Below are 14,944 nucleotides of genomic sequence, written 5' to 3'. Positions count from 1 at the left end.
TTGTTAACCTCTAAGACCTGCAGGTTCCTCATCTGTGAAAATGAGGACAATAATGATATATACCTAATAGGATTGTTGTGAAGATTAAATATGATAATGTATATTACCATATTAGCACAGTGCCTGGCACATAGTAAACACTCAAAAATGTAAGCTATAAGGATAATGATCATGACAATAATGACAAATTCTTCCTATAGACCAGTATACTTCATAGAGGAAAAATCATTCCAGGGCCACAAACCACACTCCTATCCTTGATAGGTTCTTGGCACTAGTTACAAAGGGAGATACCAAAAAAAAAAAAAAAAAAACAAAAAACCATTGCTGTCGAGTCAATTTCGACTCATAGTGACCCTGTAAGACAGAGTAGAACTACCCCATGGGGTTTCCAAAGCTGTAATCCTTATGGAAAAAGACTGCCACATCTTTCTCCCAAGGAGTAGCTGGTGGGTTTGAAATGGTGATCATCTTCCAGTTAGCAGCCGAATGCTTTAACCACTGCGCCACCAGGGCTCTTACAAAGGGAGATAGAACAGTTAAATTAGAGGCATCTATACACTCTGCTGTACATATACACACACAACTTACTAATATTTGTATAGCAGAAGGAGCATAATTTTACATACCATATCCATAAATTTAAGGTCATATCATACTGATAGTGACTCAACACAGGTATAACTACCTTTACATAAAAACATGTTATTTCCATGACTAGAAATGACATCTCCAACCTAAAGCTGCCTTTTTTTTTTTTTTACTGCTAACCTTTCAGCAGAAAGGTTAACCTAATAAATACTCTACCTAAAGTCAAAATCTTCCATGTTTGTGATATCCCAATAATTTAGCACGGCTTCAGAGATAAAGAAATCACTGTTTAAGCTGTGCAATATTAAAGCAATTTAAGTAGCAACGCTCTTCCTGATACAAAAGCCCCAATACTAGACTATTTCAGTCAACAACCAGTCCTACTACCAGCCAGTTTTACTTTGGAGGTCACCAATATCCCCAGCACTAGTATGGACAGCAGAGACCATTCATATTTTTTAGATGATTAAAACATTCATCTGACTAGGATACTGATGTATGAAGCAAGAAAAACAAACCCCTTGTTTTATTAGAGGCATAATATCTTAATGATAGGGAAGTGAGATGTAGAATGTTCTCTAAAAATTATATAGGAGGGAAAAAAATGTATGGTGTCTTCTGTAATTTTCTCATGAAAACTCACCATCACCATTTTAAAAGTCCAAGAAAATAAGCTTGTTCCCAAGTTTTGTCAATCATAAAAATAAATCTCACGTTTAATATAAACCGATTTAATATAAATTGATATACCGTGTTGCTATACATACCTGTATAATTGGTATCTGGTGTACATTTATTAATAGCAATGTCAGAGAGAAAAAAAATTGAGAAATATTTGTCAAACATCCACAAAATCTTTGCTCCTGGGTCAAATGCCATAAACAGTAAGCACCAAAAAGATAATTTTAAAATTAACAATTTTCAACAGCATAATTGTAGCTGTATCCCAGGGTATGTAGCCCTATTAAGTGGCTAAATCTTACCCCATTAAAAGCAATTTTAAATCATTCATCCGCTTTGATGGAGGCAAATTATGGCATGCATAGTTAAAAATATTTGATATGTGTTTTTCAGCAGATTGCCATCATAATTACATTGTACTTAGAGTAATATGAAAATTAGTTTTTTACACCCTAAGTACACACTTCCTGAAGATAGAAGGAAGATAGCGAACCTAGATAGCTAACTTAAAAGAAAGCGGACCCAGATAAAGTGTAGCATAGCAGCTGCATATGAAGAATTTTTAGTCACTCAACCATGTGAAGCCCTAAACCATGATCTCATATTAAAGTGTTTTTAAAACCACATACTCTGATCAGTCAAATATAACACTTAAATCAATTGTCACACGCTTATTCTTTAGAGGCTAAGGGAAATTAAGGACGATGGGCATCAAGCTGGAGAACATTTTCTCTGACAAAGTCATTCATTCCTTTACATCTGCCTCTCATCCCCAGAAGGATAGTGGGTGGGACTACTCAGATACCTTCTAGGAGATATATTAGGGTTTTAATCCTTCTTTTCTAAAACTGAGCAGAACTCTGCTCTGTAATTTCACATGTAAGTCTTCCCCCACACTCCTTTAAAGTAGAGCAAGCATTCTCCTTTGAAAAGAGGTCTTTCCCTTTAAATAGGTGATGGACAAATTCTCGATTTGTTCAAGTGCCTTGGTGAGTTAAAAAAAAAAAAAAAAACTAAAACAAAAACAAGAGAACAAAACAAAAACAGAGACCTTAAAAAAAAAATAAAGACGCAGAAGACCTGAAGCCTGAGGCCATTCATCTATACACCTCACCCTTGTTACCTCAGCATTTCTAACAAGGATGTCAAAAGGGGGTACAGTCTCTACAGCGGCTTTACTGACCTGAGGTGGGGGAGTTTCATGTTGCTTAAGGAAAGGGCCTAAGGGGAAGAACTTCGGGGCGCTAGACACTTTGATGGAAGCTGGATTTTAAAGAGCCACAATATGAAAAGTTTAAAAGCGACAACGTTTAAAAAGTGTGTGGGTTGCGTACAAGTCGTGAAAAAGTTAGCCGCCAGGCAGGGAAACACCCGAGTGTGGAGGGTGAGGAGGAAAAGTTTTAAATACTCACCAGAGCTTAGTGAACAATTAACAAGCGTCTCCCCTCCCTGGCTCTACTCTTGCCCCCAAAGCAGCTAGCTGCAGGGAAGCAAGCAGCCCTATTTTTAAACACTTAAAGCTCTCCCTTGGACTTCAGAAGGCTTGAGTTACCGGCGTTGTAAATAATGTTTCTTTCTAAACAAGTGAAAGCAAATATGAATTCCCTAGCCAAGACCCAGGAGGAAGGAAGGTAAAACGACAAAAAAAGTGGTTTCAGCGTGAGGTGATGGGGCGGGGGATGAGGCGGATAGAAGGAAGGACTTACCGCAGCCTCTGCAGGCTGCCCCCAAAGACTCAGGGCCAGTAAGAACAAGCCGGCAGCCAGGCTGATTCGACGCAGTTTCATTCTTCTCCCGCTTCCGCAGCTCCTTCAGCACCCACAAGAAATCCTCGGCTGGCTCTGACCAACTGACATAATCTTGAGGGTTTATTGGAAGAGATCTAGACCCAGGAGGGACAGTGAAGGTGTCCCAATTGTGCTGGTCCTTTTGGGTGAGGAGAAAGCAGCTCTTTAAGAAGTGAGGAAAAAAAAATTAAAAAGAAGCTGTTCTCCCCTCCCCCCTCCCCTCCCCAAAGCCGGTCCCTCGGGAGCGCTTTTCCCTTCTGTCCAGACTTGCAAACTTTTTCCCTCACTCAAGTCCGACAGATCTACTTTCCTTCCTCTATTCCCCTGCACCGCCCCCCTCCCCACCAGCACAGGGGAATTTGAGTATCCCTCCGCCACGGCTTGAGACTGCACCAGCAACCTGCGAGGGAGTGACGCTCAGTTGTTCGAGGGAGGGAAACTTCCCGATCAGTTGACTGAGCACCATGAATCCAACCAGGAAGCTTTTCTATTCGCTTACTTTCACCTACCGTTGATACTACTCTTCCCTACCCAGGCCCACTCTCATTGGTGTGAGCACCAAAGCCGATACAATAGACCTGAGCTGGGACTATTTCTTTTAGCGGATGGATCTCAGAAGTCGGCGCGTTTTATTGTTCATCATTAGAAACAAATTTTAGTCGCTGCTCACTCGGCTGATGGTGTTGTTTGCCTTCCAACTGCTTGCAGGACAGGGAGTTTCTACATCCTAGCAGAAGATGTGAAAATATTAGGAAAATATGTGTATGTATAATTAAATATTTGCTTATAGCTGAACTAAGATATTGCACATATGCATAGTATATGTGTGTACGATATGAGTGTTATATACATATGAAATTTGGGAGGGTTCAGTAGATGTTAGTATTTATCATATACTTGAATATTATCTTAATACATTCATATATTTTTATGAAACTACATTGAATGCCATAACTAATATTTACTTCCTATATTGAGCTTACATGAACGGTATTGACCCTCCTTGTAGTTGTGTTTCAAAGGGATTTAGAGCAGGGAGTTAAATAACTTCAGGGCGATTTTCCTTTAATTAACACAGATACCTAGTTGGAAATATTTATATGGAGTTAATGGCAGTTGAATTGATGCCTCCAAAATAAAGTAGATTGAACGTTACTTTGGTAACTCTGATATGTGAATTTTTAAAAGTACCAGCAGGCCCAGAAAATACGTGGTCTCTTCAGAGAATCTTTCAGGAATTTTCTGAAGGATTCTTCAGAATTTACCCCTTTGGAGTCTTTCATATCAGAACATTTCTGTTCTCTCAGACCCTAGAATTTATCCTCTAAGAGTCTTTCATATCATAGAGATCCCATGTGACAGAGTGGAACTGCCCCATAGGTGTTAATAGAAAATCAGTTGACTCCGTAGCACCTAACAACAACAGACTCAGAAGTCCCTGGGTGGTGCAAATGGTTAAACCCACTCTGCTGGTAACCAGAATGTTGGCAGTTGAGTCTTGCGATCTTCTTCTGAAAAATCAGCCATTCAAAACCCTATGCGGCACAGTTCTACTCTGACAGACATGGGGTTACCACGAGTCAGAATAGCCTCCAAGGCGACTGGTTTAGTAGTCTTTCAAGGCTTTGGACCTATTTCATGGGGTCCCTCTATCCTTAGGTCCTACTCAGCTTAGAGTAGATTTACAACTCCAGAACCACCACCACCCGCCACCAGCCCACTCTCTCCACCCCTGCTTCCACAGCTCAGTTACAATTTGAATGAGGGTTGTGTATTTGGGCATGTATGCAAGGTCACTTTTGGGACCATCTGTCTATGTAGGAGTTGTATGCTTAAGCCTATATATGTGTAACACACACTTAAGGAAGTGTATGGTGTGTTAATACGTAGGTGTAGTGTATAGGTCTCTACGGCCTGTGCGTGAAGCTGCGGATATACGTGGGGCTGTTATGTGTAGTAGCCAAGGTCGGTGAAAGTGGGAAAGACAACCGGCTGCCCAAGGTAGGGGGGATGATTGACAGCAGACGGCCCCGCCCCCTTCCCCTCCATTCCTTCCTTTCAGTGCATGAACTATCTCCTGAGTACGGCAAGTTGTAACGGGCACCGCTGAGCGTGTTTCACTTTGGGACACTTCTTATCTAGAAGCTGAGTTTAGTTTCTTCTGAAGCGGGCCATTTCGCCCCCCTACGCCGTCCTCCTGAGTAAGGAGGCAGTCGCGAAGCATCAGCTGAGCCCAGATGAGCCCGGGCTGCGGAGCCGCTTAGCAGTCTCCCGGGACCCAGCTCCGGAGCAGCCGCAAGCATGCATGCTGGGTGAGCTGTTGCTCCCCGGAGCTTTCCTCCTCTTTTCCTACTTCGGGCTACTTTACCGGGCCGAGACTATACTTGTACTTATGCTTCTGCAGAGAAAGTGGGAGCAATTAGCAATAAGGGCTCGGGGGAGGGAGTTACTGGCAGATGAAGGACCCCGGAGCCTGGGGAGCCCATGTTACTCACCCTCCCTCCCGTTTCAGGTTGTGGCTGCTCCTGGTTGCGTTGTGCCTGACTGAGGAACTGGCACTAGCGGTGAGTCCCTTCTCCCGACCGCTTTCCCACCTCCTTTGACCTCCCCCTTCTTCTACCCCTTGTGTTTGTGTTAGAGGGTTACCGAGGGTTGCACCACGACAGAGTTCCCACCACTCTGGTTTCTAATTGGAGTTAATGGGGTTCTTGGAAAGGAATAGCACAGTGTCAGGCTAATATCTTTGGGATCCAGGCATTTTCCTGTCCAAAAATTTCATAATGGGCCGGGAAAATAAAAATAGAAGACATAAGATGCACAACTGTCCGAACCTCTTCCCAAACAATTCACATGATTAGCATCTGATGCCTTCCTCTGCATCAATCACCAGGGCAGAAGAAACGTAATTTTCGCTGGTCTACAAGAACAGAATTGACACATAAGTTTGAGAGTGGGAGGCGTGCGCAAGGAGTGGGACCTGAAAGTGCTATGGACATTATGGGAGTTAAACTTAAGTATTTGCTTTGTGAGTCCTTTGGCAGTGCCAGGTGACAACATCTGGATTCCTTAACTACCGGAACTGAACTGATACCACCAGATGATGTTCACTTTCTCCCTGATGTTTTCTTTTATTGGTTTTCTGTGTTATCAGAAAGTTAAAAGTTTAAGGGGTTAGCGCAGAAAAACAGACTTTCAAAAAGTTAACATTTCAGAGGCTGTTTAAATATCATTCATCAAATCAGCTAGGGACTGCAGGCAAAGGAATTTGTGCCGACATCTGGTCAAGAAAGGTTTAATTAAGACCTCCCATTGAATTACTAGGAAAATATACCAAAGGTAGAATAACCTGAATAAGCAGAGATGCTGCAGTTTTCCAGTCTCACTAGCTACTTATGCTGGCAGAAATAAAGTTAACTGTTGAGTTCAAACACGAAGTTGTTAAACTATTGAGTAGTGTTTCTCTGCTCTATTAAAAAGAACTCTTACTATAATAGCAAAAGTCATTCACTATGTAGATAACAAATGAATATATATTCCAAATATTTACCTTGTGCGTTTAGATATTTTTAACTGACTGACTCCATTTTTAAATACTTTAAATATTTTAAAATACTATTTATAGAGCCAACTTAGTTCAACACAATAAAATTACCTAATAACGTTTATGAAAAAAAATGGATTACTTTAACCTGGCATATGATGTCTTTAAGAAAATACCAGAATGAAGTGAAATGATTTCTCCTATGAAAAGTGGAGAATGCCAGGAACCTTGAATTCTAATATCTTGTGACCCCTTAACGCAGAACATCAGCTCTTGTATAGGTAATCTAGACTTTGTAAGCAGAAAATATTGATCTCGGGCTCACACACTTCCCTTCTATTCCTCCATTATAAAACTGTAGTTGTGTTTTACCTTGAGGCTCAATTCTACATTTATTGGAAATGCCAGATTTTGACTGGTTAACAATTTGTCTGGAAATCCTGCTACTTGTGAAAGAGTCATGCTTGGGCCGACTACCCTCCAGCAAAACCCTTACTTTCAGACTCTGGCTGATCTTGTTCAATGTACTTTTGGGAAAAGCACTAACAGATCATGCCAGATAGCTAGCTATTTCTAAAACACTGTTATCCCATCACTTAATAATCAAGCCACTGGAGGATGATTCCTCCAATTCTTGGAAGTATTTAATTGTGTCTCCCAATTAAAGCACTGCTTTGGTGTGTGAGTTTTAGGCTCTGTCTCTTTTTTTTATAATGTCTCCTGCTGTATCAATGTGATTGACCCTGGTAAGGCTATGATAATCCTCAAGATACACTGATAATACCTTATTTTCTGCCTTATTTAAGTCCACAGCTTTTTCATCTGTTTTTTACTTCTGCATAGTATCTTTGATGGTGTAAGACTCTTTTATTTCAAAAATGGCAAAGAGAAAAAGGATTAGAGGAGGAGGAGAATCACTGGATAAGTTCTCAGAAGATGACTTTTCTGAGGGAAAGTTTTTTGCTTGTGCACTCTTTGCAATAGATTCTCATCTATGTTGGCCGGTTCTCATCTTCTACTCACAATTACAGTTTATCCTCTGGGTTTGTAGTATCTTTCACTTTTCAGGTGGCTTTAGACATTTGAATTCTCTGTACCTTATTTGTCTAATATTAATGAAAAATAGCATGTGGAGCAGAACTCAAATCACGTAAAAAGACTGGACTTAATGGTTTGACTGAGACTGGAGGAACCCTCGAAGCTATGGCCCCCAAACGCTGTTAACCCAGAACTAAAAGCATTCCCGAAGCCTACTCTTCAGACAAAGATTAGACTGGACTATATAACATAAAATAATACTCATGAAGAGTGTGCTTCTTAGTTCAAGCAGATACACGAGACCAAATGGGTGGCTCCTGTCCGGAGGCAGGATGAGAAGGCAGGAAGGGACAGGAGCTGGTTGGATGGACACGGGAAACCTGAGGTGGAAAGGGGGAGTGTGTGGTAACATTGTAGGGATTGCAACTAGTGTCACATAGCAATATGTACATAAATTTTTGTATGAGAAATTAACTTGAGCTGTAAACTTTCACCTGAAGCACAATTTTAAAAAAAGGGAAGAAAAATAGCTGTTATCAGTAGATTGACAGGAACTACATTGTGCCTCATTTATGAAAGAGTCACTTCACTGTGAAAGTTAAATCACCAATAATGGAATATTGGTGAGCATTTAAAGATAGGACCATTTAGGTGCTTTTGAATTATTTGTCAGAGTTTATAAAGCAATTCTATATAAAGGAATGGAAAGCTAAATGTTAAAACCCAGGATTAAAGAATGATTTTCCATTAAATTCCTTTTAAAGGAATGATAATCTTCATTCAGGTAAAGTATTTGCAGAATTTATCTGAATAAGATAGAGCCTAGGATTTCAGAATATCTGTAATCATCTTTGGTTATTAAGTACCTAACTACCTAAAGTGCTCTGCCCGGCTAGGCACAGCACATAACAGCTTATTTAGACATAGCGCCTAACTCTAGGAGTTTAAACTCTCAGACAATGGTGGTCATTATGTTGCTTTAAAAATAGGGTATTTAATGATAAATAATTATCTGTATGTACCTGCAGCATCTTAGAGAAAAGACTAGGAAGATCCAAATCTAATCATAGGCCAATATGTCTAGGAGATGAAATATGTCTCAAAGTAGTCAGAGTCCTTATGTTTTCTTCCCACTTTGCCCCCATCCAGATCTGCTTTCAGGAAAGGCTCTAATACAGTCAGTCAAGCATAATTAAGAGTTAAAAGCCTGGTGGGAGAGTTATTTGGATGAAGAGGGGTGGGAGGGGATAAAAGATGTCTCTTGTCTCTTCTGAAGAGATCATAGATAAAATGTCTTTAGCCATATTCAAATTAAGTTCTTAAATAAATACAAAATATTACCTTTAAAGTTGTAACTTGCCTAACTTGCTCTCCTCCACTGTGATTTTCACAGTTATAAAAGTTTTGCAGTCATCGAAGTATGAACAGAGTGTTACAGGAGTTAAGAGATGGAGAAAAATCTCTTACTCTAAATATCAACAGGAGTATTTGCCTTGTTTGAGGCTGTGTCTCTGTGAATTCTTAAAGTAATCTTCTGCTTTGCCTGCTGGGAAATATCCCATGTCAGCTAGCTATAGTTATAGTACTATATATATTATATATGTGTGTGTGTACACAGAATATATATCTTGGGATGACTGAGAATACTAATACAGATGTATAAGTATATCATCAAATGAATTGTCAGATGACTACATAAATGAATAGTACAAGGATGATAATATATTTATATTATTGACCAGTCAAATAAAAGTATATTTTAAGACAAGACCTGCTGCCGTTGAGTCAATTCCGACCCACAGCGATCTGGTAGGACAGAGTAGAACTGCCCCATAGAGTTTCCAAGGCTGTAATCTTTACGGAAGCAGACTGCCACATCTTTCACCCATGGAGCAGCTGGTGGGTTCAAACCATCGACTTTTCCGTTAGCAGCTGAGTGCTTAACCATTGCGCCACCAGATCTCCTTATTTTAAGACAAGAAAAGAGGGGAAAATGGGTGAGGGAGTAAAGATGTAAGGAATACCATGGAAATTTGTAATGTAGACTTTGCAGACTAGGGGGAGACAGGCAACTACTCTGATTATGTAGGAAATACTTGTAATAAATAACTCATAAATACCTCTTATGAGATATTTAAAGAGTTAGAAATAGCATCTTTGGTAGGCTGAAGTGGAAGAAACACCCAGACATGCTGTTTTTTGGATGAAAATTCTGAGTTGAGAGTGCATAAGAAATGAAGAGGTTTTCATAGCTGATTCTGAGCCAAGAAAAGGGAGCTAGATAGGGTATGGGGTACAAAGAGAGGTAGAGTGGTTTGTTTCTATGTGCCTCTTTGGCTGCATACATAATGGTAATTGTAATATTTCTGTGTCACCTATCAGCTGCACTGAAAAACCTGAGCAGAACCAGGTCATAATCATGTACACAGATTAATTTCAGTTAAAATGCAAAAGTCAGATCTGCTTAACCAGGGGTTCTTAATCTAGGGTCCATGGATAGAATTCAGACACTCTGTGAACTTGGATAAGAAAAATCTCTAACTGAAATTTAACATCTTCGATTAAGAATCTAGGCCACAAACCACAGTGATATTAGTAGTACTAAAGCACTTGGCTGCTAACCAAAAGGTCGGCGATTCAAAACCACCAGCAGCTCGGTGGGAGAAAGATGTGGCAGTCTGCTTCAATAAAGATTTACAGCCTTGGAAACCCCATGGGGCAGTTCTACTCTGTCATATAGGGTAACTATGAGTCAGAATCGACTCGACAGTAGTGAGTTTTGGTTTCTGAGGTCACAAATTTAAATCTCAGATCATTTCATATAATAATACAGTTTTATATATCTAAAAATATCATTTACATTCATCATTCAAAATTACGGTAGTCATTAGACCCGCTACTAGTTATTATTTAATGTGCTACTAAAGGAGCAGAAATATTACCATATAACACATTTGTTTTATCATATATTTTGATGATTATATTTCACAATAATTGGTTTCCATTGTAATCCCATGTATTTTCCTTTATACATTTAAAAATATTATTCTGAAAAGAAGTCCATAGGCTTCACCAGAATGCCAAAGTAGTCCGTGGCATTAAAAAGGGTTAAGAATTACTAGCTGAGAATGAAGAAAACTAAAGATACAAGGGAAAAATTAGTTCAAAGGACTAATGGACCACAACTACCGTGACCTCCACCAGACTGAGTCCAGCACAACTAGATGATGCCCGGCTACCACCACTGACTGCTCTGACAGGGAACACAATAGAGGGTCTTGGATAGAGCTGGAGAAAAATGTAGAACAAAATTCTGACTCATAAAAAAAGACCAGACTTACTGGCGTGACAGAGACTAGAGAAACCGCGAGAGGATGGCCCCTGGACACCCTTTTAGCTCAGTAATGAAGTCACTCCTGAAGTTCACCCTTCAGCCAAAGATTAGAAAGGCCCATAAAACAAAACGAGACTAAAAGGGCACACCAGCCCAGGGGCAAGGATGAGAAGGCAGGAGGGGACAGGAAAGCTGGTAATAGGGAACCCAAGGTCAAGAAGGGGAGAGTGTTAACACGTCATAGGGTTCGTAACCAGTGTTACGAAACAATGTGTGTACTAGCTGTTTAATGAGAAGCTAGTTTGTTCTATAAACTTTCATCTAATGTACAATTTAAAAAAAAGATACAACCTAAAAAAAAAGAATCTTTAGCTTATGTCACTTTATAAGGCTTTTCAGGCCTTAGAGTATTTATAATGACTATGAATGCCAACAATCTTTTAGATTTTAAGTATAGTATGGAGTCTCCAATAAATATGGCCCGATATTCTATAGGCTCATGGTCAAACCGAATCACAGGAGCAAAGTATGCTGTTACTTTAATTAACTCATTAATATAAAAATGAAGCAAATAGATTAACTTTACTTACCAAATATGTATTGGTTTTTACTGTGTAAATGACAGTACATTATATGCACATATGGAAAGAACATATGAGGGAAGCACGATGTTGTATTAAACTATCAAGTCTTTTTGAGCTGACAGAATATCCCAGTGAGGGAGATCATAGGGCTGTAACTTGTTTTAAAGTCTAACTAAATGTAAATAGAAGACCTGGTAAGCATGCCCAAGGGAAAATAATGATGGAAAAATTAACTAGGAGCAATTATCCACTCTCTTACCATCTTTAATCTATAGGGTTTCTTCCTTTCCTCTATAAACATATTGAAGTCTTCCCCACTATAAAAATAATACCAAACAAAAAAGCCTTGTCTTCATCTTCCTCTGTAACTCTAACCCCCGCAATCATATTACCACCAAATTTCTGGTCACTGTCTACTCTTCAGAGGAGCTTTGGTGGGGCACAGTGGTTAAGTGCTCGGCCGCTAATTAGCTGTTTGGACCCACCAGCCACTTCACAGGAGAAAGATGTGGCAGTCTGCTTCTGTAAAGATTTACAGCCTTGGAAATCCTATGGAGCAGTTCTACTCTGTCCTGTAGGATTGCTGTGAGTCAGAATTGACTCGGCAACAGGTTTGGTTTTTGTTTTGTTTTTTTGGTCTACTCTTTAACCACCATTTTACCCTTCAGCCTATTATAGTATACACTGAGTCTACTTCACTAAAACTGCCACTCAGGTTACTAATGGCCACCGAACTGCCAAGCCCAGTGGTTTATTTTCAGTCATCATTCTATCGGACTTCCCTATACTATAGTATTTTGCATTGTCCAGTCATTCTGAAACCTCCTTTCCCCTTTAACTTCCAGGATGCTATGCCTCATTGGCTCTACCTACTATTATCTGATCTTTTTATTTTATTCATTCAACAAATATTTATTGAACACTTACTGTATTCCAAGCAATATGTATGGTAGGCTTTAGTGATATGGTAATGAAGAAGTCAGGCATGATCTTTATCATCATGGAGCTTATCATTTCATCACTCCCTGGACCTAAATTGTGATCTTTCTCAGCATTTTTTTTCCTGACCTCTTCTTACTTGTGGTTTTAACTAACCCCTCCTATACATTGATGACTATCAAATTTATATCTCCAGTCCAGAGATGTCTTTTGAGCTCCAAATCTATATTTCCAATTGTCTACTAAGCTCTTGCACTTGTATTTCAAAGAGTTGATATATACAAGATACTTAAAAGAGTGTTTGGAACTTAGTATAAGCACTTAATCAGTGCCAGCTATTATTATTGCCACAAATACAGCATATTCAAAGCTGAGCCTATTTTCTAGTCCTTCACGTGATGCTCTAATGTGCTGTGATCTTTGATCATTTATTTTTGTTAAATATCTTCACCATCCACTCAGTTTCAAGCAAGAAACTATATAGAGTCAGCCACCGATTCTCTTTATCTCTGTCCTCACCAAGTTCCATTCGTTTTACCTAAACTCTGTAGAAGGTGGCCTTTCCATTCATATTCTGTTGGTTCCAAAGCTCATCATCATATACCAATAGCCTCCTAACTGGTTTTTCTACCTCTTGACTCCATTCTGATCTCTACAGTGTCACTAGAGTTATTTTACTAGCAACAAATTCAGTTATGTTATCTCCTGCTTTAAGACCTTTGTTGGTTTCCTGTCTCCTCCAAGATGAAATACTTCTTGGCTTGGCATATTTAACGCCCTTTATTATCTGGCCTCAACCTACCTTTCCAGCCTAATGTCTGTGTATTTCTTCCTGCCATCCCTCTTTCCCAAACTCACAGTGTGCAGTACACTCCATTTAAACTGAACTTTTTCTCACCATTCCCAAATCACTTATGTTCTTTCACAATTCTTTGCTTTTGCATATACTGTCCCCTCTGTTTTGAATATCCTTCTCCATCACTTCCACCTTTAATACCCAATCGTTAATACCCAGATCAAATGTCATTTCCTGTATAAAACAGTCCTAGACCTCTGCAGGAAGAATTCATTCTTCCTTACCTGTGCTTCCAAGGCTCTTTGGGCCTCTTTGCTAGCACTTACCAATTGGTGATGATATCACTATGCTTATATGTCTGTGTTGCCCTCTTTGACCTTGTCCACACATAAGTGTCCCCTACTTCTTTCTCTCTCTCTCTTTTTTTTTAAATAATTAATTGAGGTGAAATTCACATAACATAAAATTAACCATTTTAAAGTGGAAAATTCAGGGCATTTAGTACATTAACAATGTCGTGTAACCGCCACCTCTATCTAGTTCCAAAACATTTCCATCACTCCAAAGTAAAATCCCTTGTCCATTAAGCAGTTTCTTCCACTGCTTTGTCCCCCTAGCCTCTGGTAACTACCCATCTGCATTTTGTCTCTGGATTTATCTGTTCTGGATATTTCATATAAATGGAATCATACAATATGTGACTTTTTGTGCCTGGCTTCTTTCATTTAGCATAATGTTTTCGAGGTTCATCCATGTTGTAGCATGTATCAGCACTTTATTTCTTTTTATGGCTGAATAATATTTCATTTTATATATATGTATGGAGCCCTAGTGGCACAGTGGTTAAGAACTTGGCTGCTAACCAGAAAGTTCCAATCCACCAGCCGCTCCTTGGAAGCCCTAAGAGGCAGTTCTACTCTGTCCTGTAGGGTCGCTGTGAGTCGGAATTGACTCGACAGCAATGGGTTTTCTGTACATACATGTTTTATATACATATACATACACACACACACACACCACAATTTGTTTATCCACTCATCGGTTGATGGACATTTGGGCTGTTTCTAACTTTTCTTTTTTTTTTAAATTGATGTAATTAAATGAAGTTTACATTTCAAGTTAGTCTCCCATACAGAATTTTTTTTAATATACATTGTTATGAGACCCCAATGGCTCACCCCATTCTGCGACAGCACACTCCTCCCCTCCACCCCTGATTCCCCAAGAACATTCAACCAGCTCCTAACTCTCTCTGCCTTCCCCTCTAACCTCTGGACAGAAGCCGCCCCTTTGGTCTCTTATACCTACTTGTCTAAGAGGCACATTCTTCACGAGTATCACTTTATGTCCCACAGTCCAGTCCAATCCCTGTCTGAAGAGTTGGCCTCAGAAATTGTTTTAGTTCTGGGGTGACGGAGATACCAGGGGCCATGCTTTCCGGGGTACCTCCAGTCTTAGATCATTAAGTCTGCTCTTCTTACTAGTATTTGAGTTCTGCATCCCATCGTTCTACTGCTCCATCAGGGACCCTCTGTTGTGTTCCCTGTCAGGACGTTCATTGGTGGTAGCTGGGCACCATCTAGTTCTTCTGGTCTCAGGCTGATGAAATCTCTGGTTTATGTGGCCCATTCTGTCTCTTGGGCCAGTACTTTC

The 14,944-nt window shown here is 39.8% G+C and overlaps 2 protein-coding genes across 3 annotated transcripts in view; one reads left to right on the top strand and one right to left on the bottom strand.

The window, feature by feature from the left end:
- COL4A5 (collagen type IV alpha 5 chain) overlaps nucleotides 1-3,059 on the bottom strand; it is a 333,343-nt gene extending 330,284 nt beyond the window's left edge. For both annotated transcript variants that reach the window (XM_004379760.2, XM_004379761.2), the window contains exon 1: nucleotides 2,979-3,059. In XM_004379760.2, coding sequence (XP_004379817.1) covers nucleotides 2,979-3,059 — 81 coding nt within the window. The remainder of the gene's footprint in view (nucleotides 1-2,978) is intronic.
- A 2,144-nt stretch (nucleotides 3,060-5,203) lies between these two features.
- Nucleotides 5,204-14,944, top strand: part of COL4A6 (collagen type IV alpha 6 chain) — a 376,063-nt gene continuing 366,322 nt past the window's right edge. The window contains exons 1-2 of the mRNA XM_012556521.1: nucleotides 5,204-5,371; nucleotides 5,572-5,623. Coding sequence (XP_012411975.1) covers nucleotides 5,361-5,371; nucleotides 5,572-5,623 — 63 coding nt within the window. The 5' untranslated portion in view covers nucleotides 5,204-5,360. The remainder of the gene's footprint in view (nucleotides 5,372-5,571; nucleotides 5,624-14,944) is intronic.

Source organism: Trichechus manatus, unplaced genomic scaffold (genome assembly GCF_000243295.1).
Source record: "Trichechus manatus latirostris isolate Lorelei unplaced genomic scaffold, TriManLat1.0 scaffold00068, whole genome shotgun sequence".
NCBI lineage: Eukaryota > Metazoa > Chordata > Mammalia > Sirenia > Trichechidae > Trichechus > Trichechus manatus.
Note: the sequence above shows the minus strand (reverse complement) of the source record. Positions and strands in the feature narration are given on the sequence as shown.